Here is a 25,494-nt window from a genome sequence, read left to right as displayed (position 1 = left end):
ATATCTCCTTATGTGAAGAGAGTAGAGAATTTTTGTGATAAAAGCTGAAAAGGTCTAAATTGTATTTTACTTTTTGCTGAGGAAAAGCACAGTTCTTCTTATTTGGAGCATCTCAAAGTGATGTAAAAAGTGAAAACACTGAATGGTGGTAAAAAGAATTTTGTATGTGACTAGGCTGGTTCAAATTAAAAGAGAAATGTACATTTTTTTTTGTAAGAATTGAGTACTTATTTCAAAAGTATATGCAAAATTAGGATTTGGCTCTGTGTTGAAAAAAATTAGTTGTATTTATTTATTTTTAATTATCTATTCTCTGTTGATAGGAACCAGAACAGTATTGGGTTGTTTGTGTACTGCATCCATTATTTTTTCAGAGTTGAAGCTTCTCCTGTGGCTATGAGACTTTAATACTTGATTTTCCAAATTACAAAAGCCTGTAATTAGAAAATCTTTAAAGTCAAGTAATGTGTAGAGGTATGTGCTGCTGAAATTGTAGGAAGTAGGTAGAAATCTGATCTCTGTGCTGCAATGACATTGATGATTTAAAAATGTATGTAGTAGAGGTAGTGGGTGTGGTGTCAGTGAGCCATCGCTAACCATGGCTTGTCTAAGGCTCTGCCTTTCAGTTATTGGTTTAGTTCTTCTCTAAGGAAGGTCTAATTTGCTTCTTGCCTTGTTATGTAGAGGTTACATACATTTCTTGTAGCTAGTCTATTAAGATGAGGAAGGAGGGAGAATAGAACTTGATGATGCAATGGCAGGTCACTGGTATTAAAGTTTCACTTCCTAGCTATTTTACCTAGGACTGGAGAAAACCCAAGGGCAACATCTGGGCATATACTTTGACTAGTTCATGCAGTGACTCATACAGTAACTATTATGACAATTAATAACTGAATGCTTCCTAGAAGCCACACACTGGCTCACATTCTCTATACATGCTCACTCTTAACTCTCCCAACAATCTATGGTGGAAGTATTGATGGTCCCTAGGAATGAACACATGATGCTGAGGCTCCAACCCACTCCTGTTAATGATAATAGGAACCGTCCATACATCTATTTTTGTAAGCAATAGGTCACATATGTCTAGATACATTTTAGCTTTGCATTTGGTTGGGGATATTAGACTTGAAGAGGCTCCAGAAAACCCTTAATCTTCTAGTAAATTAATGTTTGTCTTACTGAGTTTGAAAAAACAAAAAAAACCAAAATCCCGCCTGGGTCAAAATGGAATATAATAGATTCTAGAACCCAGTGAGATTATGGTCTTGCTCTTTCAAAGCTAAGACCCTGAGAATCAGTGGTAGGTAAGCCAGGGTAGTGATGAGATCAGAATGGAGAATCATTAGTGGTGGGTAAGCCAGGGTAGTGATGAGGTCAGAATGGAATCGAGGTTTGTCTGCTTCTAGCTCTGGCTCCTGATAGTCACCAGATTAGATGGCTTCCCACAGGTCAAAAGACTGAAACAGATGGCCTGAATCAAATCTAGGTCAGAAACCAAATCTGCAATTCCCCAAGGAGATATGCTTTTGTTAGCAGAGCTTTTAATGAAATATGTGGATTCCAAGCATTATCCCAACACCTGAGTTTTTTCATTCAGTGATGCAGTCACCAAATATTTATTGAGTGTCTGCTATGTGTATACTGTGGCTCTAAGCACAATAAGGCCTGAGTGAATGTAGGGAAAATGGAATAATGAGTAAAATGTAGATTTGGTTCTTAAGAGCTTGTGTGTGTGTGTGTGTGTGTGTGTGTGTGTGTGTGTGTGTGTGTGTGTGTTTATGACAATGAAGATGAGAGTTACAGATAAGGGAGTTAAGCGTTAAATGTATTCCAGGTGTGTGTGTGTGTGTTTATGTGCATGAAGAGGGGAGGAGTGGAAGGAGGGAAAAGTAGAGGAGGACGGGAGGGAGCATCTGGTGTTATGATAAATGAGGTGCTCCACATATGAAAACATGTAGGAAATTAGGAAATAAAAAACAAGAGGGTCATTTTGGTTGTCCAGAAGCATTAATAAAGAATGAATGGATTTTCAGTTAGAACTGTAGGAAAATATCACCATACTTTATGTTCAAATGAGTGATATGATTTTCTCTGTGTGTCAGCAAGGAGGATATGGCATTATTATAGCAAGAAGCCAGTGCAACTCCATCTGTTGGTGAAGTTCTGTTAATTGCTTGTTTTTCTGTGACTAAGAAGTTCAGAATGGCTGGCAGGGTCATTGAGGAGGAAAAGACATATAGAGCATGCCCGGCATGCAAAGCCTTACATGCTCTCTGCTGTCTGTGGACATTTGCCTGTGGACTATGCAGTGTATAGCAGGGCTAGAGGATCGCCAGACCAGGCTGCCAGAGAGCAGCAGTAGTCAAAGTAATCAGGAATGATGGTCTGATCCTGGGGGAGGAACTCAGGAGATGATTTGACTAGGTATTTGTGCATCCTGACTTGTCTTAGTGCAGCAGAAGCCATAACAGCAAAGAAAAGAATCACGAGCTGATCTTTGATAAACATCAACTTATAGAGTGGGGAAGATGAGGGAGGAAAATAGAAAGCCGAAGTGAATTTAAGAAGTATGAAGAAAATGGAAACTTGAAAGTCTAAATTGGACTGGTAGGAAAGTTTCAGAGGGAAGAGAGGATTGAATGCCAAGAACTCCAATGAAGTGTCTGAAAAGGAAGAAAAAAAAAAATGATGATCTAATGTCCTGGCTTCCATTTACTCCATTAGCACATTGTTCTTAATCGGAATTGTTTGGGAGCTGTATATGGCTCTCCCTCCTGCCTCTTGTTAGCACATTTCATATTTTCTTGCCTTATGGAGCCCTATGGAGTGTATGCCGCTAATGAAGTGTTACAGCTTCAGCTGCTATGAGTAGGTTAGTGACCTAGCCCACCAATGAGCTTATTTGATTGTGTATCCTTTATGTTCTAAGTTAAAGGTAGAGATAATGCATCCTTTCCCATCCCCACACGGTTCTTTTTCATGTTTACTAGTAGATGCCGCTATGACTGCTGTGCTCTGAGTATTTGTGACCTGCCCTTTCATATATTGAATCTTAGTCACCAAGTGATGTTGTCACCAAGTTTGGTGCTTGGGAACTTATTTGGCCCAAAAGGCTTCACCCTCAGGAATGGGATGAGCATCCTTGGAAATAGGGTCTGAGGAAGTTTGCTGCTTTCATCCCGTGGAGGCTCAGCAAGAAGCTGTCATCTGTGAGGAAGTCCTTACCACATGTCCAGTATTCTGGTACCTTGCTCTGAAACTTACCACCTTCCAGAACTTTGAGTGATAGACTTTCTTTATAAACGACTTGCTTAGTTGCAGTCCAGACTGACCACGATCGGACAGTGGTCTTTAGATGCTTTTTAACTGATAAAGCTCAAGGAAAAAATTGGTTCATTTCATTCCTGCCCATCGCAACTTAATAAACTGGATAAATGCCCCTAATACCATTTTTGTCTTTATTGGTTTAGACCCATTGTTGCCAATGAGAACCTGCTATAAGGAAGAAAGGAGGAAAGCCATGCTTCTACGTCACAAAGGCTGAGAAGGGCATCATGGAGCCCCTCAAACAGTCAGAAAATTACAATGTTAAATTGATTTCATCATAAACTATAATTAAAAAAATTTCCACTCCCTTTTCTAATTTCGAGCCACCAGGCCTTCAATAAGGCTTCACCACACAACTGAAAGCAAAAATAAACTGTTGCGTAACCTCATTATTCTCAAAACTGTAGGAGTAAGAAATAATAGTGGCCTAATTACTGTAATGCTTGAAGCTTTCAAGCAAAGTCATGTGATGAAGTAAGACAACTGCATAGTGCTTTGGATTTTGAGATAAGAATACAGTTCGGATACCCTGACACCATAGTAACTCCTAATCACGCAGTCAATGAACTTGAAGTCATTAGTCTTTTATTTAATCCTTATCTTTCAACCTAAATGTGGAATCACATTTTGCCTTTATGGAGGAAAGGCTAGTGTAACAAACTGTTTGTTTGGGAGAAATGTAATGAACACACTGTGTTTATTCCTGATGCAGACACAATGGTTCATTATTAAAATAACCTCACATGCTCACACACCTACTGTTGAATCCAGGCTATCAAAAAGACTAATTGAGGGTATGCAAGTGAACGGTGTAAGGGATCCAATGTGAGCGATGACACACAATAGCTTCTATGTGGGCAGCTTAGATACAGGCTACAGGGCAACTGTAATCTAGTCCCCGTACTTTGGTGTTGGAATTGTGCTAAACAGTTACAAGACATCACAATTGGATGCTCTCTGTTGCATACAATTGGAACAAGTGGAAATGGCAGCAGGAAGAATGGTTTGTTTTGATTAAGGGAACTGGGAACATAGGAAGCCTGCATTACGTGGTGGAAGAGAAGGGACGTAAAGCGAAAGGATCATGTGGTAATGACAGCTGCACCTGGAATAAAAAGCTACAATAGTGTGGACACAGTGAAGCCAGCTAAGCAGGAGTATGATAAAATCTCAATCGGGCTCCCAAAGGTGAAGCTAGGAGCAGTGTGCAGAAAGCTTAAAGGAGGAGAGAAAAGTCTCCTTCCCAAGATTGGGGCAAACAATCCATATAGTCCTAGTGAAGGAATAAGAGAGTGGTGGCTGCTGGAATCAGAGCACAGGAGGCAAACACCAGAGACAATGACAAAAGAACGCCGGGATGGCTTGGCAATGACTAGCTGGGATATCAGCATAGGGAGGAAGAAGGAGGAGCAGAAGCTCACAAGACTGAGGAAAGGGTACAAGAAGTGGAGGGCAGAGGTTGTGGATGTGCAGGGGGTGGGGCATTGTGGAGGTGGGGGCAGGGCATTGTGGAGGTGCAGGGGTGGGAGACATTGGAGGGAATGAGGAGATTATTGTTTCTACACATTCAAAATTTGAAGTAACAATTGAAATCAAACAAGGCATCTAAAACAATTTTCAGTTATGCGCGTGGAGACAAAGAGAGGGAGATTAAGGTTATGAATAATATCCAAACAGGTCATTGCTGAAACCAGCAGGAGGCATGTATTATTGTCAAGAAGAAGAGACACTATGTTGAAATACTTAAAGGAGGCTCAGCAGGTGAGACTGTCTCATTGACTGAATAAAATGTAAAAGACGTTTATTTAGGGCATATGCAAATAGGCCAAGCTTACCATATTAGTTCTATTTAAATGATATTAAAAATGAAGGCTATATATCTTGAGAAATGCACCACACAGTAAAGTATTAAAAGATTGGAAATGAAGAAAGGGGCATAGAATCCTTCATTTCCAGGAAGGCATGAACTAAGAGAAGCTGATGTACTTGCATTAATACCAGATGAGCCAAAAAGCAAGGCAGAGACATTGTCAGGAACGTTGATGAATAATGGCAGACAATGATTCACTAGGAAACAGAGCCAATGGTGAAATCTTATGAGCCTAGGGACACAATCTCAAAACACATAAAGGAAAAATCTGGCAGAATTTCAAGGAGAAATTGACGCAATCTCCCATGGTAGAAGATATTAAATTCTCTTAAAAAAATGACACAAAGGGGAAAAAAAATAACAAAACTGCACATGTTGTAGCTTCAGTGGGTGGAAGAAATTAAAGGGAAAGGGGAGGAAATAGAAGTTTGAGAGTGAGAGGAAAATGCTGCCATTGAAGGATTGGCAAAGTGGAAATAGAGGTGGTACCCCATAGATGAAGGGTTATTGTTTAAAAAAAAAAAAAAAAAAAGCAAGCACCCTTACTAGGGCAAGATCACAGGGGAAGTATGATGTGAGGGGATGTGTGGCCCATGCTGAGAGAACCATTTTAGAGAGAACTCTCTCCTCGTATACCAGATACAAAGGAAGACATATAGATCGGGATATTTTGCTATCATCTGGGATGTGGGGGATGGGGGTGTGTGGATAAATGGATCCGTGTATGGGCCTTGATTTTCTCTCAAGGACAGATCTGTGTTGAATATGAGGGCATGAGTCATCAATGCACCTGCTGTTCCTGTCTAGCAGTGTGCATGCACATAGACTGGACAAGACAACATTAAAATTCATGTGTGTGTAGAGGGCAACATAGCTGGCAATCCTGGAGAAGGCTGGTTTCTAGGGAGAGATTATTTTCTCAGAAGGTGGCAGGTTTTGGATAAGCAGAGGAGAAGTGAATTTCAAGAACTGTATGGAACTAGTAGAAGATACAGTAGTACCTCTGTGAGCCAATACCAAATGGGGATGCTTCACGCACCGGAATCATCAACACGCCACCTGGGCATGTTTTCCACCAGGCCACCCTACTTTAAGGCCCACATTTTTCCAAGTAAATCCATATTTCTAGTGACGTTCTTTACTGTGTACGCTGATTGGCTGGAGTCAGGAGAAGGATGCTGCATCACCTTTAGAACCAGGAGCTTTAGCTGATTGGTCAGATTTGCTTTAGCATGTCACGGATCCTTTAAAGGCAAGCAAAGGCTGGCTGAGTATGGGGAAGAAGAACTTCACTTTGCAGTATCTTTTTCATTTGTACATCTTGTGTTGTGTGTGGTAAGTGGGGACCACTTTACAAGATCCTTCTAACTGGCTCTTCTGGGCTGTATGTGGATGTCTTACCTCTAAGTGAGGTGATGCCCCATATACTCTTCTGCCTCCACAAAAAGGAAAATTACTACCTTCTGTTCCTCTCATTTGTAAAGTCCTTAGTACTGTCCACACTGGAAATTATCTAGAGTATGTACAGCTTTATGAATCCCTAACATTTCTGCACACATGTGGAGGGAAGAGCTCTTCCTGCTTGCTCAGATACCTTTCCTTAGCCTGGAGCTGTGAGTGTGTCATATTTCTTTTCTTTCTTTTTTTTTTTTTTTTTTACATTTTTTAATTAATTTATTCATATTACATCTCAATTGTTAGCCCTTCCCCTGTTTCCTCCCATTCTTCCCTCCCTCCCACTTCCCCCCTTCTCCCTTCCCCTATGTCTGTGATTGAGGGAGACTTCCTCCCCCTATATATGCTCTTAGAATATCGAGTCTCTTCTTGGTAACTTTCTATCCTTCCTCTGAGTGCTGCCAGGCCTCCCCATCCAGGGGACATGGTCAGAAAAGGGGCACCAGGGTTCGTGTGAGAGTCAGATCTCACTCTCCACTCAACGGTGGAGAATATCATGTTAACCTGCCTAGAAAGGCACTCCACCTTTTGCTCAGGGTTCATGATGAAATGACAATTATCCAGCAGAATCCTGCAGGACAGTCTCATAAAGCACCTGACAAGTCCATCCAATCTCATTTAGTTTTATAACCTCCATTGGCTCCTAGAATTTTGCTAGAATTGCCTTTCTAGGAAATTTCAATGCTACTGAAAAGTCCTGTCAGAGTAAATGTTCATCATTAGCTTTGGCCTCAGCATCTTAAACACTATCAGTACTCAGGAGAAAATCCTCCCATGTCCTGTGGAAGGAACAAACATGGCGGTCTCATCGCCACAGACTCTAACTACTTCTTTGGCTTCTGTATACCAGATGGCAGGGGAGGTATTGAGACATATAGATGTTCAGGAATTAGAAGTGTCTCCAGTTTCTCCATTGGAAACTTCTGGAAGACGTGATTGACAAGGGTGTGTGGGTGTCTTCTGAAGAGTGTCTTGCTTGCTGAGCCAGCTATTCCATCTAAACGATGGGTTACTTTCATCACTAGCTCAATTGGCCTTTGAGAACAGTTTGTTTCCTGAAAGCCTGATGGGATTATTTCCGGAGTGGGTAGTTCACTCTGTCTGTCTGGATGAAACAATTGCTGAATAAGAATATTTTCCTCAGTGATGGACCATCACTGGTTTTATGTCTGAGCTTCCTTAAGGGCACGTTAAAGGTACCATTAGTTTTCTTCTTAGTGGGAGGGTTGAAAAGACCACCTGTGGTAATAGACAGGAAGACTTAGTTCTCTATCTGGCATATATTAAAGGCTCCTTAGTGTAAGCTTGCGTTGTTCCTCATCACCCTGCCAGAGCATCTCTGATTACCCCACATCCACAAGACACTTTACACTGATGTAAGAAACACTTAACCGGCAGCAAGACAGCATGATAGGAACTTTATATAGGTGACACAGCACTTCCGGGGTACCCATTCTACTTGCCATCAGCACTGCTTAACCTATTAAGTTGGATACTGTGTCACTAAAGGTACAGTGACAAAAAAAATACCCAGTGATTCTTGACTTACAAGCAAAGTGGAACCCCACACCCTGAGCCTTCCCAGGATGAAACCAATTTTTATATTTTCCTCAGCCTATTTGATTGAGATAAATGTGAAAAATTCGAATGAACCACATCAAGAAAAACATACTACATGCACTTCATTAAAGCCAACATTGAAAAATCCATGAGTGCCGGGAGCCAGTGGCACCTTGGGAGAATGGTGAAAGCAAGGCTAGGAGGCGAAGAGCACGCAGGAGTGGAGCAAATGTGTGGGAGCATGAAGAGTTCCCTGCCACTCACGGGGCTGACATACCAGTTCTTTCTTCTTCATGCATTCCATGAGGATGATGAACAGGTGCTGAGCCTGGGTGCGAGTGTACGTGAAGGTCTTCTGTATTGTCACCAACAGCTGGTCCCTCAAAGATTCATTGATAAGGCTGCAATGAAAACCACGGTCAGTCAGGTCAACACAGCTCCTGTTCAGGGTGTGTGGGTGTGTGGGGGGGGCGTGTGTGTGTGTGTGTGTGGGTGGGTGTGGAAGTGCGCGCACGCGCACGTGTGGGTGTGTATGTTTGTAGTTTATCTAAATCTACACATATTCGCTCGTAGTTGCTAGGGCACAGTGTGATGTTTCAATATGTGAGGGACTATGAAATAATAAAATCAAAGGTATTTACCACCTCTAGCTGCTTATACATTTATCATTTCTTTGTGGTGATGACATTCAAAACCCTCCCTTCTAGCTATTTCAAAATACCCTGCACAATATTCTTTACTATAGCCCACCCTATGCTGCAGTTGGAACATTATAGACCATAAGAAAACACCGAGGATTCATTTTTAATCAGAGTTGCTTCTTGCTGTGTTTTTCACACAATAGTTGTTTTGAATGTGACAATTTACAAAGCAGTACATTTACATAGATACATTCACATCTCAGAGCTCACAGCCTGAAGTAGGACGTAGACTTAGTTACTTGTCGCCATTGTCCCTTTTCACGTTCAGTGCCTGCTGCTTCTAACTCCGTTATTAAAATGCCTGTAATTGCTTATCTGCATCTCGGTAGGGATTTGCTGTGCCATTTCCCCACAAACTGTAATGTTGCACCTAATTATGGGGAGAAAGGTCTCATCTCAGCAGTGCATTTCTCAGCATCAATGTACTGTGTGGAGAGGAGGTTGAGGTGATGGCTCAGTCAATAAAGTGCTTACTATACAAACGTCAAGACTGAGGTTTGATTCCCAGAGCCCTTGTAGAATCAAGATGTGCTGCTGCACACCTTGCAATCCTAGCACTGGGAAGGCAGAGATGGTAGAATAACTGGGGGCGGGGACCCTGGATATCTGGCTCACTTGATCAGTGAGTCCAGGTCCCAGTGTGAGACTGTGTCTAAAGCAACGAAGGTGAGTGGCTTGTGAGGAGTGACACTTTAGGTTGAGTTCTGGCTTCCATATATAGTGTATGTATACACTGACACATATGTGCACATGTGTCCCGCAACAGAAATAAGCGCACACCCCACCTCAAGTGGAAGCAAGAGTTAGGTTACTGCCTTAAGGGTTTTAAAGGAATCTTCTAAGGTGGTAACCGATCTGGCTGAGAATGCAGGTCATCACTGTCTCGAAGGTTTTACTTTTTTCTAGTGAGCCATAGTCTGTTTCATAGGAAGCAACACTCCCAAAGCATGGTACTGTCTACTTTATTAAAAAATAGTTTTTATACTTAAGAAAGAATAAAAGCCAGGGAGTCAGCAGCAGTGCACAATTAGGTCTCAGCCACTATTTATTTATTTATTTATTTAGAAATAATTAATTACTTCACTTTACATCCTGGCCGTAGCCCCTTCTTCCTCTCCTCCCAGTCTCACCCTCCCTTCCCTCAGCTACTAATTTTTTGATACAAATTTTTAAAAATTTTCTTTCACTTTACATCCGTATTGTAGCCCCCTCTCTCATTGCCTCCAGGTCTGTCCCTCATACCCTCTCCCTCCCTCCCCTAGTCCTCAAAAAGGGGAGCCCTCCTCCCCTAACATCTGACCTCAGCCTATCAAGTCTCATCTGGACTGCCTGTATCCTCTTCCTCTGTGGCCTGGCAAGGCTGCCCTGCCAAGAGGAAGTGATCATCATGTGGGGGGCCAGAGTCCATGTCAGATGCAGTCCCTAAATCCTCATATTATGGAACCCATAAGGAGACTGTACTGCCTATCTACCACACCTGAGCAGAGGGTGTAGGTCCACACCATTCATGGTCCTTGGTTGCTGCATCAGTCTCTGTAGCATCCTTCCCCTAGCTGGATTTGTTGACTCCAATGGTCTCCTTGTGGAGCTCCTGTCCCCTCCAGGTCCTTCTATCCCCTAACTCTTTCAATTCCTCTCACTAGCTTGTTGAGAAAGGCATCTGTCAGTCATCAAACCACAAGGGTTTGCTACAAAGTGATAAATGCTCAAAATAAGGAGGATAAGAACTGTCCTCTAGGACAGTGGGAAAATAATATCTTTTGCATATCATTTGTACATTTTTTATGCTTTGTACATTGTTTTCATCATTGAAGTATCAACAACTCCTAAATAAGATAGAAAGAATATTAATTCATTTGATATTAGCAGGAACCCAGTAGGCAGGAGATTTGTTTAATTTTACAAGTATGGATTTTAGCTAGATTATGTTGTGGTTAATTTATCAGTATGGCCTAATAATGTTTATTATTAGGTCTATAAATATTATTATGGCAGTATTTTCTAACCCACTAACAATCAAGACACAGACACTTGTTATATTTTAAAGTAGCCTTAGTTAACCTGGGGTAGGGCAGATATTAATCCCCTAAATTATTCTTGTGCCATCTGCTTCTAATAATTTATATCAAGCTACCTCCCATCCATAATCCTACATACTTGCTAATTATCATCATCTGGGCCAATCTCCATCCATGCTAGCCATATGCTTCTCCTCCACCTAACCCATGGCGCAACCATCTTTCCTCTCTCTCCTTCTCAGGTTTCTTCTCTTTCAAAGATTTCCTCTGTCTCCTAAAGCCCCCAGAACCTTCACCACACCTATCCCATTTTCCCTGCCCAGGTGTGATGGCCTTTTATGGGTCAAACAGGTTAGGCTCTTAGACAAGGTACAAGGTGGGGCACAGAGACAGCAAGCAGTAATTAGCATCAAAATACATCAGACCAACCTCTAACAAGATTGAGTCAAACACTTAGATCCACCCAACAAATAAGTGATGCCAGGAGCAGAACACTGCCATGTGTTCTTCCATGCCACCACTGATGCTTCTCTCTGTGTCATGTGCTTCACACCATTGCTTTCCCTCATTGCTGTGACCACTGCAGCAGACACTTGTGAGATTTCCTTCCCCAGGAAAGCAGGGCAAGAACCTTGAGAATGCTTTTGTATCAGTGGCCTGCAATGCCCTGGATATACAGGGTTCCCATGAGCACAGCAGGTTGAAAAATGTCTTTGTCTATGCATCCTGAGGGTCCTTCATCTGCGGGTCAGAATGTTGGGTGTCCTTGCATTTATTTCTTCCTCAGAAAGATTAGTGTCAGAGGATATGCACACTTAGAGAAGGTTCAGCTGAGCATGAGAAAGGGCATCCCAAATGTTATCTCAATATTGTGATTCTTAATGCCTCCATGGTCTTAGCTTCAAATCATTTTGAAATCATCTATCCATCCATCCATCCACCCACCCATCCATCCATCCACCCACCCATCCATCCATCCATCCACCCATCCACCCACCCACTCACCCACCCACCCACCCACCCACCCATCCATCCATCCATCCATCTACCCACCCATCCATCCATCCACCCACCCACCCACCCGTCCACCCATCCACCCACCCACCCACTCATCTACCCACCCACCCACTCATCCACCCATCCACCATTCACTCATTTAGAAAATTCATGTGGATGTGTGCTTGGTGGGTGGCACTGTGGTTTATGTCAGAAGTATATGGATAGATGCAGTAATTCACTCCCAGCCTCCAGTGGAGTAGAAAGATACAAATTAGGCATCCAAACCATAATTGTCGCTGATAGAGAAATAGAGGAGCTGGTGACAGGTGACCCAGGAAAAACTTCTGAAGACATGGCACTGTACCTGACATTTTGCAGAGGGATAAGAGCTAGAAAGGGTCGAAGGTGGTAGGGGTGGGAAAGGACAGACAAAACAGCACAGATAGCTCTGCTTTGGAGAAGGGAGAAGAGACTAGTATGACGGGAGCATGACAGTGCTGTAGTTTAGGTACAAAATGGCCCCCAAAGTCTCATCAGTAAAGGTCTAGCCTCAACTTGGCTCTATTTGTGGGAGGCAGTGGAAATCCAAAGAAGTGGTTTGAATGACAGTGTCCCTCATAGGTTCAGATGTTTGAACACTTGGTCCTCAGTTGGTGGTGGTGCTTGCTTGGGTAGGTTTAGGATTTGTAAGATTGCTAGAGGAAGTATGTCACTGGGGCTGGATTTTGAGGTATCAAAACCAGATGCGATACACTCTCTCTGCTTCCTGCTTGAAGTTTAAGACGTGAACTGTTTCTTTTCCAGGTGTCATGTCTACTCTCTGCTGTCCCCTCCCTGCCATCATAGACTCTTAGCCCTCTGAAGTTGTAAGCCTCAAATAACTCCTTCCTTCTGTAATTGTGTTGGTCCTGGTGTTTTATCACAGCAACAGAAAAGTAACTAATACAGACATAGTGCTTAACTGAAGGTTTTGAGATGTTGGGAGTGTGCACTCAAAGGGATCCAGAGTGCTTTCCGTGTCCCAGATAGGATATAGATGGCTTTGTTCTGCTCTGTATTCCTGTTAAGATCTGTCACCATGCCAATCAATGGGTCAATTATTTATACATTCAAATGTGTAAAACTGTGACCCTCAAAATCCTTTCTGTTTATTTAAGGCGATTATTTCAGTTGTTACAGTAGCTAAAAGCTAATGTAGGGAGCAAACTAAAGAGTGAGAAAATATGGGGCTGCAGAGAGGGTTATTCAGGGCAAGATCATGGGGTCCCTTTGTAGATTACATTAGATTTTTATTTATTTTTGACACATTGTCTTACTGTGCCCAGGCTAGCCTCAAATTCACAACCCTTCTGCTTTTACCTTCAAAGTGCTAGAAACACAGCCAAGTGCCACCATGTCTGGTGAGATCTGTGGCTTTGTCTCCACGGCAGTGAGAAGTATTTCAGGAGAGGGGAGACACATTTATATATGTGGTGCTAATTAATTCTCCTAAGACTCAAGGCATGAACAGTCATACCTGGTCATATGTCTAGTTGACAGGCAACCCAGCTGGGTAAGTCTAGAGAGTTCTGCAAAATCAAGAGTGTATAACACAGCACATGATGGGCTAGAGAAGTGGCTCTTCTGATTAGTCACTTCATAGGTTCAATCATTCATCCACAGGTGTTTAATTTTGATAATAACTCAAAATTTGTTCTCTACTGCCAGCCATCTGTAATGAAACCTGAATTCCCTGAGGCCATTAACTGTTTGAGAGTGCTGTCTGTCACTTTTATCCAGTCGCCAGTTGGTGAAAATCAAAGAATAATGTATAATTGACTTAGTCACGGCTTTCACTAGTTAGGCGAGCTTAAAGACTTGAAGATTTCTATACTTTTCAGTCCTATTTCATTTCTGACCACAGTGGTGGGTTTGTCTAAATCAGTTAGCAAGAAGGGCCAAATACTGGGAGCAATAGGTGGGTGCTACAAAGTGGGTAGGTTCATCACTGATGGAACAGAAAAGATGGAGGACATAGCCATCACACATGGAGCAGATGTGACTGGGAGAGCAAAAGTGACTTGGTCCATTTGAAGCATTGTGTTACAGTTACTAAATTGCATCTCTGCTTCAGGTCTTTTTATCTCTCTGATTACATCAAAAGGAGAATACTATTTTTTCATGTGTCTCTGCTGTTAAAAGCTCCTCATTGCTACCAGTCTCTCCTCTTAACAGAGAAATAGCAGATATGAAGCTCATATGCCGTCGGCCTTGGAGGTTTAATGGCACTGCTTTAAGAACAATCCTATATAGCATTTCTTGGATTCATAGCACCTCCTGGTGCTACAGGATTCATGGAAGAATCATCTGTGCTGCAGGCAGGTGGTCTATTTTGCATAGGAAGAAACTGGTCTAAGGTGCTGGAGTGAAATGTGATAAGCAACATAGCTGGTGACCTCAGTGTCTGAGCTGAGTCTGTTCATTTCACTCTTGTCCCGTGGTGCCACTTTCCCTGTGTCTTATATCACTCTGTCACGCAGTCTCTTAATCATGTGCATCACAAGGAGAAATGTAAGCTCAGTTAGTTATTAGCAAAGTGCTTTTCCTTTATATATGTATATGTATGTATGTATGTATGTATGTATGTATGTATGTATGTATGTATATATTTTTAACAGAGAAAGGAGACAGAGACAGGCAGACAGAGCAGAGAGAGAGACTAAGAAACAAAAGAAGAGAGGTGGGGGGCGGAGATGGGGAGAGACAGGGGTATGAATGTTGGAAATATTTGGACTGGCTTAGGGAAGATGAGCATACATGGGACTGAAAAGTGAAGATGCTGACAGGGCATTCAGCAGCTTGCAGGTGTTGCTGCCTTTAGACTCTCCCCTGTGTGTTTCTCTGCTAAGCTTCTGTCTCCTGCTTGCTGCAGAGGCTCACTTCATTTCCCTGTCTTATTTTTGTGCATGTACATTTTAGTGTTTTTGAGAACCCTGCTTTCTTGAAATTCTTGCCACTTCTCTTTTGTTCTTCCTATGTGTCACTACTGCACAGCACTGGAGAGGAGAGACTGAAAGCTTTTTACCATGCTATTTGAATGTCAATGGATTTAGAGACAGCCCCTTGTTAGATATCTTTTTATGGTACTAGAGTAGTGATTGAAAACTTCTTGACATCAAAACATGGTTGTAATATTACATGAAACTGTAGCTTTAGAGCTGGGTCTATGACAGAGTGATCTTATTTGTGGAAACCACTAATTTGTGGCTCCATATGCATCAGTGTTATTTTGGGTACACCTCAAATTAGAGGGTTTTGTGACTGAGGAAAATCTCTGCATCGTGGCACTTGTGGTTCCATTTAAATACCGCGTATATGGTCTGCAGCCTTTTAGATGAGTCACAGAGTAATTTAAAATAGGTCGGTGTTTATCCAGGGCTCAGGGTAGCCAGCAACATGCCCCATACTTTGCAATTACTGTTCTATTCAAATGCTGTGAATGCAGCCCACATGTAGAAATACTTCTCCCAGAATGAACTTAATTATCTGCAATATCAGATTTTTGTTCCTAGATTTGAAAATTAAGGAAAGCATCTAGAATTCACTGAGACTCCAAGAGCTAATCTGAGGTTAATTAACAGCTTTCGAGGAGAGCAGTCCTCCCGAGACCCCTGTGCGCGCTGTTAGATGCTGCAGACAGCGTGAGGAATTTTTCTTATATAAATAAAACTGTGAATACCCACACTTGGTACTTAAAAGATATCATTTCCAATGGAATGGTGAGTTTACAAAAGAAAACAGAAAATTTGTCATTTGTTTGAAGCCAAAGAACATGCCTAAATGTCATATAAAGGGCATTGAAATTTGTTTTTAAATGAGGTTATAAGGAATGCTAATCCCAATGAGTGCCCCTTAGTTCTTTAGTTAATTTTGTCCTCCTCTTTGCAGTAACAGTTACCACTTTCTTCCAAATGCCATAATTCTGTTGCCACAAGTAACAGTGAGGCCCATCTGTAGAGTCTGGACAGCCGTGACGAGGCTCTCACCTGCAGGCTATGTAAGCTTAAGCATTACTTAGCCCTTATTTATTCTTTTTTATACATGTAACATGGAGGTGATTAAAGTATTTTTTTAATAGGCATCTGAATTAAATGAGTTCATTCTCACAAAGGGCCTGGTGTGCAGCATGCCTCATGCCAGCATTTCCTGGTATGATGGTTTTCTATGGAAGAGTCATTGGTGAATTCCTTTCTGTTAAGTAGAATGGCCTGTGAGAGCGGGGGGGGGGGGGCAGGGGGAGAGAGAGAGAGAGAGAGAGAGAGAGAGAGAGAGAGAGAGAGAGAGAGAGCGCGAGCAAGCACCAGTGCTTTGTCACTTTTGGGAAACTGAGACACTTCGATTTCGTGAAGCTTTATTAGAATGGGGCTTTGCAAACACCCGATGCAGACCTTTGCATATCCATTCCCCTTATTAACTCACTCATTCGACCACCCCGTACTGATGATGCCTGTTACTGCCATGCACCGTTGTTCCCCTCAGTGTTTTTATTTCCCCTTGGGATCCACTTGGAGTGGTAAAGCAACAGTAGCACCTGCAGGCTTTAGCAGCCCCTATTAGAAATGGCAGCACAGGGAGACGCGACTTTCTGAAATATTGTCCCAGCTCACCCTTACTCCTCGGACCTTGTCTTGGATCTGTCCTATCTTACTCAGCAGGAATAAAGGAGTGCTAATTGGCTTCTTTGCTACCCTTCTCCAGTCCATCCTCCATGATATTGGTTAAATGTCTCTTCTGTAGAGGACTGTTCTAGAATATTCTTAAAATTATGCAATAGCTCCTTGTCAATAGCTAGATGGCGTCGTAACTTGTGTATGTTATTTAAGGTTATCTGTGGTCTCTTCACTAACCTAGGCTCCCCTCTGCTATCCTTATATATTTGCCATAAATACAGAACCTCCCAAGCCAACTGGCCTCTTGCATGCCTCTGTGCCCTGGAACTTGTTCTATTTGCTGCATGGAATGCTCTCTGCTCCTGAACTTATTACTCAAAGCCCATTTAAACCTCAATTGAACCCACCTCCTGTGTGACAATTTCTGATTACTACTAACCAGATTCCTGGAAGCCCTTGAGATTTGATGCTGTACTTCATGCTGTGGGGAAATGGGCCATTGCTTCTCCATGTACTTTCAGTTCTAGATGAGTGCACGGCTCGAGGTCAGCTCTAGAGGAATGTTTGGGAACTTGCAGAGCAAATAATTAGCTGCTCGCTCTGTGTGAGGGCTTTCATCACCTTGTCTTTGTCTTGGCCTAGACGTCAGGCTTAAATTTGGGAAAGTGGGAGAAACCTTACGGAGTTTAACCCTCCAACAGTCTGCATTGCTTCATCCTTAATTCCAATCAGATTCATTTCTAAGACTTGGCTTCAGTGTCTGTCTTTTTAAGTCACGGGGTACTTGGAAATGAATTGATCACCCAGATAAAAAGCCTACATTTGGATCTGTTTCTAGATTTTGTTTGATTTGTTTTGTCTTTTAGTTCTACATTTGACCCCTTTTTCACAGTTTATATTGGGGGCAGATTGTTTTAGTCTCATACTGCTTAGGGAAGTTGTTCATAAAAGTGTTCACCATCTGAGGACATCCAGTGTCTCAGTGATACCAAGGTGGTTTCCCTCACACAGAGCTTATTGGCTTTGGCACCTGGAAGTAATTTTATCACATGAATGTCAACACAATAAGTAAATTAAATACATAAATCAAATATAAAATAAACAATCTGTAGAAGATGAAGTGATGAAATTAAATCACTTTGATATGGTGCCTCTCATTGGAATCCATTTTCCTTCTTTCCTCCTAAGAACTCTGAGGCAGATTATTCAGCTCTTTATGACTTTATCTCCACATTTGTTAATAGACCTACTATGGTCTTAAGGTTGGTGTTTGTAGCTCAAAAGGTCCCATGTGAAAAATGCCTAGAACTACTCCTGACACATAGATGTTGAGTAAGTGGGGCTTTTTGTTTGTTTGTTTGTTTGTTTTGACATGGGGTTTCTTTGTGTAGGTCTGGCTGGCCTGGAACTTACTATGTAGACCAGGCTAGCTTTGAACTTACAGAGATCTGCCAGCCTCTGCCTCCTGTGTGCTGGGATTAAAGGTGTGTGCTATCACTGCCCGCCTGTACATAGGTATTTTTAAGTATTTCAGAATCTTTCATACCTTTAGGGAGCCCCAGAGAAACCTAGCTCAGAGCTGAGACAAGGCAACTAGCATGACAACCATCATATGGTGAAGAGACAGTCTAATATTTCTAAACATGGTGGATGAAAGAAGTCTTGGAATGAGAAGGCAAAGCACCACTGAAAGCCACTTAGCCAGGCTTTCAATGGGGGAAAGCCACTTAGCCAGGCTTTCAATGGGGGGAAAGCCACTTATCCAGGCTTTCAATGGGGGGAAAGCCCCTTAGCCAGGCTTTCAATGGGGGGAAAGCCACTTAGCCAGGCTTTCAATGGGGGGAAAGCCCCTTAGCCAGGCTTTCAATGGGGGGAAAGCCACTTAGCCAGGCTTTCAATGGGGGGAAAGCCCCTTAGCCAGGCTTTCAATGGGGGGAAAGCCACTTAGCCAGGCTTTCAATGGGGGGAAAGCCCCCTTAGCCAGGCTTTCAATGGGGGGAAAGCCACTTAGCCAGGCTTTCAATGGGGGGAAAGCCCCTTAGCCAGGCTTTCAATGGGGGGAAAGCCACTTAGCCAGGCTTTCAATGGGGAAAGTCTCTTAGCCAGATTTTCCACAGGGAACGCCTAGGATCATATTCATCAAGATGATATGGAAATAGGTTGGTGATGAGAAGATCTCCGGGGATTAGTTTTATGTCATTTCAAAGTCAAACAAATGGGGATCAAAACTCATGTGACTATACCCACCCCCAACCCTAGTTTTCAGATTTTGATACTTCCAAAGCCTCTATTTTCCAGAAAGGGTCCTATCTGATGATTCTGTTGGAGGGACTTGAACTTGGAATAAAGGAATGATACAACTTTATTTTATGCAGGGAAAAAAATGTGAGTTCTGTAGAAGTGAACTGACTTCCTTAAAAGTACCCAGTTTGTGAGAGCCAGCAGGGTTAGAAAGACAAGAAAGGAGAGCAGAATCTCATAATGAATTATGCTAAGCTCCATGTGGGCTGCATCAGTGTATTGATGAAGAGCCTATGATTTGTTTAAATGGCCGGATGCAGGTGTTACCTTCTGTTATACACGTGAGGCTATTCTTTAGTCAATGTACGAGGAGATTCAGTAACGTGACTTCAGGAATCCATTGCTTCCAATGCAATTTCTCATTTTTATCAGATGCTCAAAGTTCCTTTTAATTAATGGAAAGATACATAAATACTCAACAATTGGAATCTCTATGAGCAACTCTGTTGCGCTTTCTAGATAGATAGAAAGCAGATACAGATTGGATGGAATGCTCAGACAGGTTGGCTACTTGTTTTGTCACTGAAAATCAAACCTCGCTACAAAGTGGCTTCTGTTAATTAAGAAAGATCGCAATCCGATCTTGGTTTAATGTGTAGCCTGGAAGAAAATGTTCATCTGGGCTATTCCTGAGGGTTCTAGCTACTTAGTAAGGTAGATCTACTTAGTGAGGTAGATCATAACTGCCTGTTATACGGCATGGCATATCCACACTGGTGGGACAGTGTACTCTCTGAGAAGTTTCATTAGTGCTAACCAGAGAGGGACCATTTCCTACTAAACTCTCTTCCATGGATTCTATAATATGGGGCCATATAAGGTAACATAGAAGAAACAGATATACGTAGTAAAGTGAGTGACTCGGTGGGCTTGAGAACAGCAAGTGAATGCTAAGAACAAGGTTCATACTCTGTCTTTTTTCAGGTGGCTGTTCCTAAGGCAGGTTAAGATGGAGCTGGACTCTAAGCTCCTTGGCTGCTGCTCGGATGGCATGCTCCATTACCTATGTATTTGTGTTTTCCTCTTTCTGCCCCAGAGTGCCAACATGGTGATGAGAGGAGGCATTTCTACTCTGTCTTTGTGTTGATCCCATAATTCTTCACTGTCCTTCACATGTCACCTTTTAAAATGCCTTTAAAAAAAAAAAATTCATCTAAATTTGCTAGACTGTAAGCCTCACAAGGGTAGGAAATTTTGTCCTTTTGTTTCCCTTGTACGATTTTGCAAGTGCCTGCAATAGTGCTTAAACTAGAATAGTTATTCCAAAATATATTTTTCAAATAATATTTAAAAATGTCAACTAACACTGGAAATCTATCAGAATTCAAACACTTCCAGTTTGGTTAAAAACCCACTGCAGAAATGAAGAACTGAGGTATCCAGTGTCGTTGTCATTAGCTGTGAGGGAGCATTTCAATTTAATTCAATTTCTTAACCATAACCCAAATGCTCAGGGTATGTTTGATGGATGGCAAACTCTGTCATCTCAGGAAGTTCTGTTGGACAGCATAGCTCTTGAGGTTAACAGCATTGGCAAAGGTTCCAACTTGGGCTAGGGATAGTAGGACATCTAAGTGCAAGCGCTGGCTTTGTGTGTATCATTTCCTTTCCTCCCTTTGCTTGTGGCTGTGAGTGTGCTCAGGAGTAAAAAGGAAGCAGTCCAAGGAATACAGCAACTGCCACATGGCCAGGCAGAGTTTCTGCCAAAACTGTAAGGCAAGCAAATATCCTTTGAGTTCATTCCAAGTAAAACCGATCAGTGAAAACGACCCATAGGCAGGCTAGGAGAATGGCGCGAATTTTATTGTTTTAGGCACTACATCAAAGTCAGGCTCAGAGCTGGCTTAAGGAGTATATGGAATCCCTGGGGAGGCCCAGCTGTGGACACACCTTCAATGGCTATACACCAAATGCTCAAGATTTATTCAAAGGAGAAGTTAACTAGCATGTGAGAGAATGAGAAAGTTGGATGCCTTCTACTTCTTGTCTGAAATAACTGAGCCCTGGGATGAGCAAAACCAGCCTCCTGTAGTTAGTGTGCCACCTTCCTAGGGTGCAATATGGCATGGGTGCTAAGAGTGTGATTCCAGTCCCAGCCTGCCTGGGGGAGACCATGGTGTTACCAGCAGGAAGTTAGCGAAGGGTATGACTTTTTCATTCTACATTTTCTTATTTTTGACAATGGGATCAATATCATAACTATCTCACATTACAAAATAATATATTTGGATCAAATTCTTGCATACAGAAGCTTTGCAAAAATATATAAGGGATATACACATATTTATATATAAAATTAGCTCCAGGGTGTTAAGCATGTTGTTGGAGATGAGGCAGAAGTGCCAGGAAGAGAAATGCTACATTGTATCTCTATGTGGCTTGTCAGATTATGTCTTCTCACCCTATATTCTTTCAGATGGTGGGAAATGCAACCTTTCTCTATTTTGTTACATATTCTATGATGGACTAATTCCTTACTTAAAAACTTTCAAACAACATATTTTATGTGTATTAGCATTTTGCCTACAAATATCTATGTGTACCATGTGTGTTCCTGGTACCAGAAGAGGCCAGACAAGGGCACTAGCACTGGAGTTAAAGGCAGTTGTGAGCCACCATGTGGTTGCTGAGAACAGAAACCTGTCACCTGCCAGAATAGCAAGTGCACGTAGCTGCTGAGCCATCTCTCCAGCCCCTAATTCCTACGTATAGTAAGTTGGGTAGTCAACATGTATCTCATTCCATTTCCAACTTGTTCACAGTAACGAATTGTTTCTGGTCCTTTGTCTCCCATGCCTTATGCTTATATGGAGATTCTTATACAGCCAGGTGATTGAACATGGTATGTTTTGGCATATTGAGCAAAAGCGACTGCTTTCTTTATCCCAAGTGTCTCTGAGGTAATGGGTTCGTATTCTTCTCATTGCTTAGATAATTCACTACACTACTCGTTACTTGTCTACAAATGTGAGGGCACTTTTAAGACTTTCACTTCATTCAAGTCCCAGAGTAGGCATTCACAGCACATTGAGTATAAGGTCCTCTCTTTGTCCAGTTTCATTGTTAACCCTTCATACTCTGTCCTTTCATCTGAGCCCAGACGTAGCCTCAAAGTCATTCTCAGTGCATTTTAGGAAGCTGTCACCAATGGATGCGAGTTGACACCCAAGAGGAAAAATGGCTTGTGATTCCCTTACTAGGAATATTACAACTGAAACACACCATCAGATGATGAAAACTAAGATGATCACAGGCTTACAGAAATCCAAATGTCAGACCTGTTCCCCAGACATTGACTCATAACTGTCACAGACTTATAGCAATAGGTCCCTTAGTGCTTATTCAAGACCCATAAAACTTTCCTTTTGAATGAAGAGCTGTTTTACATAAACCAGCCCATGAACATGTCCACCTAGTGATGCAGGAAAGGCTCTACTGGAACCAAATGGAGGGGTTCTGTTCATTTCCTTTGTTGTTTCTTTTGGCAAGATTAGTACATGTATCATCAAATCCTACTTTCAATGCATTTCACCTCTTTTCTGCCAAGGAGAGCTTTATTGCAGGCTTTTAGTGCAGAATACAGCAATATGAAATGCTCTGGCCCATGATTAAACTGAGAACTCCGCGTCGATTCTGGGCTGAGTCTGAGAAGAACATTCCAGATATATATTATTATTGGTGCCACTGGTAGCAGGTTAACCCAGCATAGCATGAGCTGCAGGGTCAAAGGTCCCTTAAGATGCCTCAGAACTGTCTTCTCCTAAAGGACAGGAATTAAATCTGAGGCCATTTTATTTATGTATTTATTTGTACATTTATTTATTTTATGTGTATGTGTGTTTTGCCTGCATATATATCTGTGTACCACTTGTGTGCTTGGTGCCCACAGAGGCCAGAAGAGGGTGTTGGTACCGTGGAACTTGACTACAGTTATGAGCCACCATGTGGGTACTAGGGATTGAACCTGGGTCTTTTGGAGGGGCAACCAGTGCTCTTAACCATTAGCCATCTCTCCTGCTCTCCTGCCCCATAAGGTTATTTTATCAATAGCGCCTTAATATAAAATTTAAAGGTGCTTGTGGATTTTGATGCATTTAAGCAACTTTTAATGAGAGTTCCTATTAAAACTTAAGAGGAAAAAATTTAAAAATAAATTAGATAAAAAAGGTGCATTTGTCAATCTCTTTGTAAGATTGAGAGGCTCATGACAGCAGGATATTATGCGCTTGAGACTGGGGAAGATAGTTGAGGTGAGTTGTAGGGTGAGAGAAAGTTCATGATGTGAGAGCTGGCTCTAGAGCAATGGCTCTTGACTGGGGGCCATGATCCCTTTGGGGCATATCAGCTATCCTGCATATCAGATATTTACATTATGATTTATAACAGTAGCAATATTGCAGTTATGAAGTAACAATTAAAATAAGTTCTTGGTTGGGTGTCTTGATAACATGAGGGACTGTATTAAAGGGTCTCAGCATTAGGAAGATGCTCTAGAGGGAAGCTGAGGCCTGAGGCAGAGAGCTTGAGTCCATGCAAAGGAATGTAGAGTTGACCTAAGCATTACTAGTCTTTGATTAGCTTTTTAATAGTACTTCCTGATATTTTGAAGATGATCTTTAGAGCTGCCCAAGAGTGCCTTAGTGAGTGAAGCCAGGCAGACAGGGGGAGATTCTGGGAAAATATCTCTAAATGCCTGGTCCCCTGGACTGACAGCATCAACTTCTTCTCTTTCTCTAATGTGCAAATTTCAACCAAATGTATAAAATGATGGAATCTAGGTGTGGAGTCTAGTAATCTGTGTGCTTTGTTGTTGGTTTTTCTTATTTTAAATTCTACATCACATTTGTAAATAAAGTTTGTGTGTATTTATTGAACACACACATACTTGGTGAATCTAAGCTTAGTATATGAACTAAGCTAGATGCTTTTTGTACAAGAATACTTTTTGTTTTGTTTTTAATTTTTACTTAGTTTTACTTCATGCGCATTGTTGTTTTGCCTGCATGTATGTCTGTGTGAGGGTGTCACATCTCAGAGTTTTATAGAATTGTGAGCTGCCATGTGGATGCTGGGATTTGAACCTGGGTCATCTGGAAGAGTGGTCAGTGCTCTTAGCTGCTGATCCATCTTTCTAGCCCTGTATAAGAATATTTTAACTCATTCCGTTATTATTTTTCCAAGTATTTATGCTATTAAATATAGTTCCCATGATGTACAGCAGATCGCTGAGTCTACCCGCCCTGCCTAGCAATTTACGATGCCCTACGGGCGACTCCGATGTACGGCAACTTATTTGCTAACCACAAGTCCAGCTATTCCTTTCCAGTTGTAGTAGAATAAATCCACATCTTGATTGTTTTGTAGATTGCAATTCTACATGAGACTCAACCGAGAATGCAGTTGGCAGCTTTAAATAAGTGAGCACCCGCAGCCTTGGGCAGGGGCTATGATAAATAGATGCTCCATTTGCAGCAGAGCTCTCCACAGTCAATTCTCTACATTTGCTAGAAGAGTGGGCAGAAGATTTTAAGAGCTAGAGGTCAGAGAGGAGAGAGGACTGGAGTGAAACGGTACTGTCCTGTCTGGACATGATAGGACTGCTGCACTCATGAACTCATAGCAGCCATGGTAGCCTACACAAGACTGTATAAGATCAAGGTGGTTAACATTCTAGAATTGATTGGGAAGAGATTTGTGACCCCTGATCCCTAACTGTGGAGCTATGGCAGCTGCTGGCTTCTGGGATAGGAATTAATTTTCTATAAGGATTCGGCCTCTGGTAGCCTAAACATGCTCCAGAAGATAGCCTCACACCATGAGCATATAGACAGCACAAATTGGAGTTGACAGATAATTAAAATATAAAAAGGACACAAAATTGTGGGAGAGGGGAGGTAAGGGTTGATCTGGGAGTAATTAGGGGAGGAGTTGGGGTGAATTTGATCAAGATACAGTGAATGAAATTCTCAAAAACTTAATAAAAATACTTATCTTTAAAAGGTGAAACCTAAGCATATGGGAGGTTGGGACTATAGCAATTCTTGATTACTGTTAAATCAAAGATAAGTGAGATGGGATGGCATCCATACTGATGTAATGCTTGTCCTACTATCTATAACTTTGCAGTCACCCAGAGCATTTCCTTTTCAGTACTGCTGTTCTTATTGCCTACCTTTTAAAATCAGCCATATGTTTTCACTAGTCAGAATATACCTTGAGGAGAACCCATCAGAGCGGTGACAGTGAGTCCAGGAGAAGAAAGCAAGAGGGGATATCACAACAAATTATGATGCACACTTACATGAAAATGTTGAGAATTCCAACTTAAAAAAAAAAAAAAAAACCAACCCAATAATTTGTAAAAGAGAGGAAATGAATGACAAAGATGTTCTTAAGAAATCTATGTACATTAAAGTCCTAAGCTAAAAGTCATATAAAAATGAGTATTTTAATGATAAAATAGTCTTGTTTGGGAGGATTTTCAAACCAGATAGATATTTAGAACCAGACACAGCTAGGGTAAGAGGTAAATCAAGGTCAATACACTTTTCAATTCAACTGGGCTCTGAAGACCAAGTGTGGTAGCAGTTGCAGAGGGCCTGTGACAA

At 41.8% G+C, this 25,494-nt stretch overlaps 1 protein-coding gene across 12 annotated transcripts in view; it reads right to left on the bottom strand.

The window, feature by feature from the left end:
- Trpm3 (transient receptor potential cation channel subfamily M member 3) overlaps positions 1–25,494 on the bottom strand; it is a 903,922-nt gene that overhangs the window by 151,691 nt on the left and 726,737 nt on the right. For all 12 annotated transcript variants that reach the window (XR_007830652.1, XM_051146249.1, XM_051146245.1 and 9 more), the window contains one exon: positions 8,496–8,619. Coding sequence is in view for 11 of the 12 variants with exons in the window: in XM_051146249.1 (XP_051002206.1) it covers positions 8,496–8,619 (124 nt within the window). In the remaining variant the exon portion in view is untranslated. The remainder of the gene's footprint in view (positions 1–8,495; positions 8,620–25,494) is intronic.

Source organism: Acomys russatus, chromosome 5, assembly GCF_903995435.1.
Source record: "Acomys russatus chromosome 5, mAcoRus1.1, whole genome shotgun sequence".
Taxonomy (NCBI): Eukaryota; Metazoa; Chordata; class Mammalia; order Rodentia; family Muridae; genus Acomys; species Acomys russatus.
Note: the sequence above shows the minus strand (reverse complement) of the source record. Positions and strands in the feature narration are given on the sequence as shown.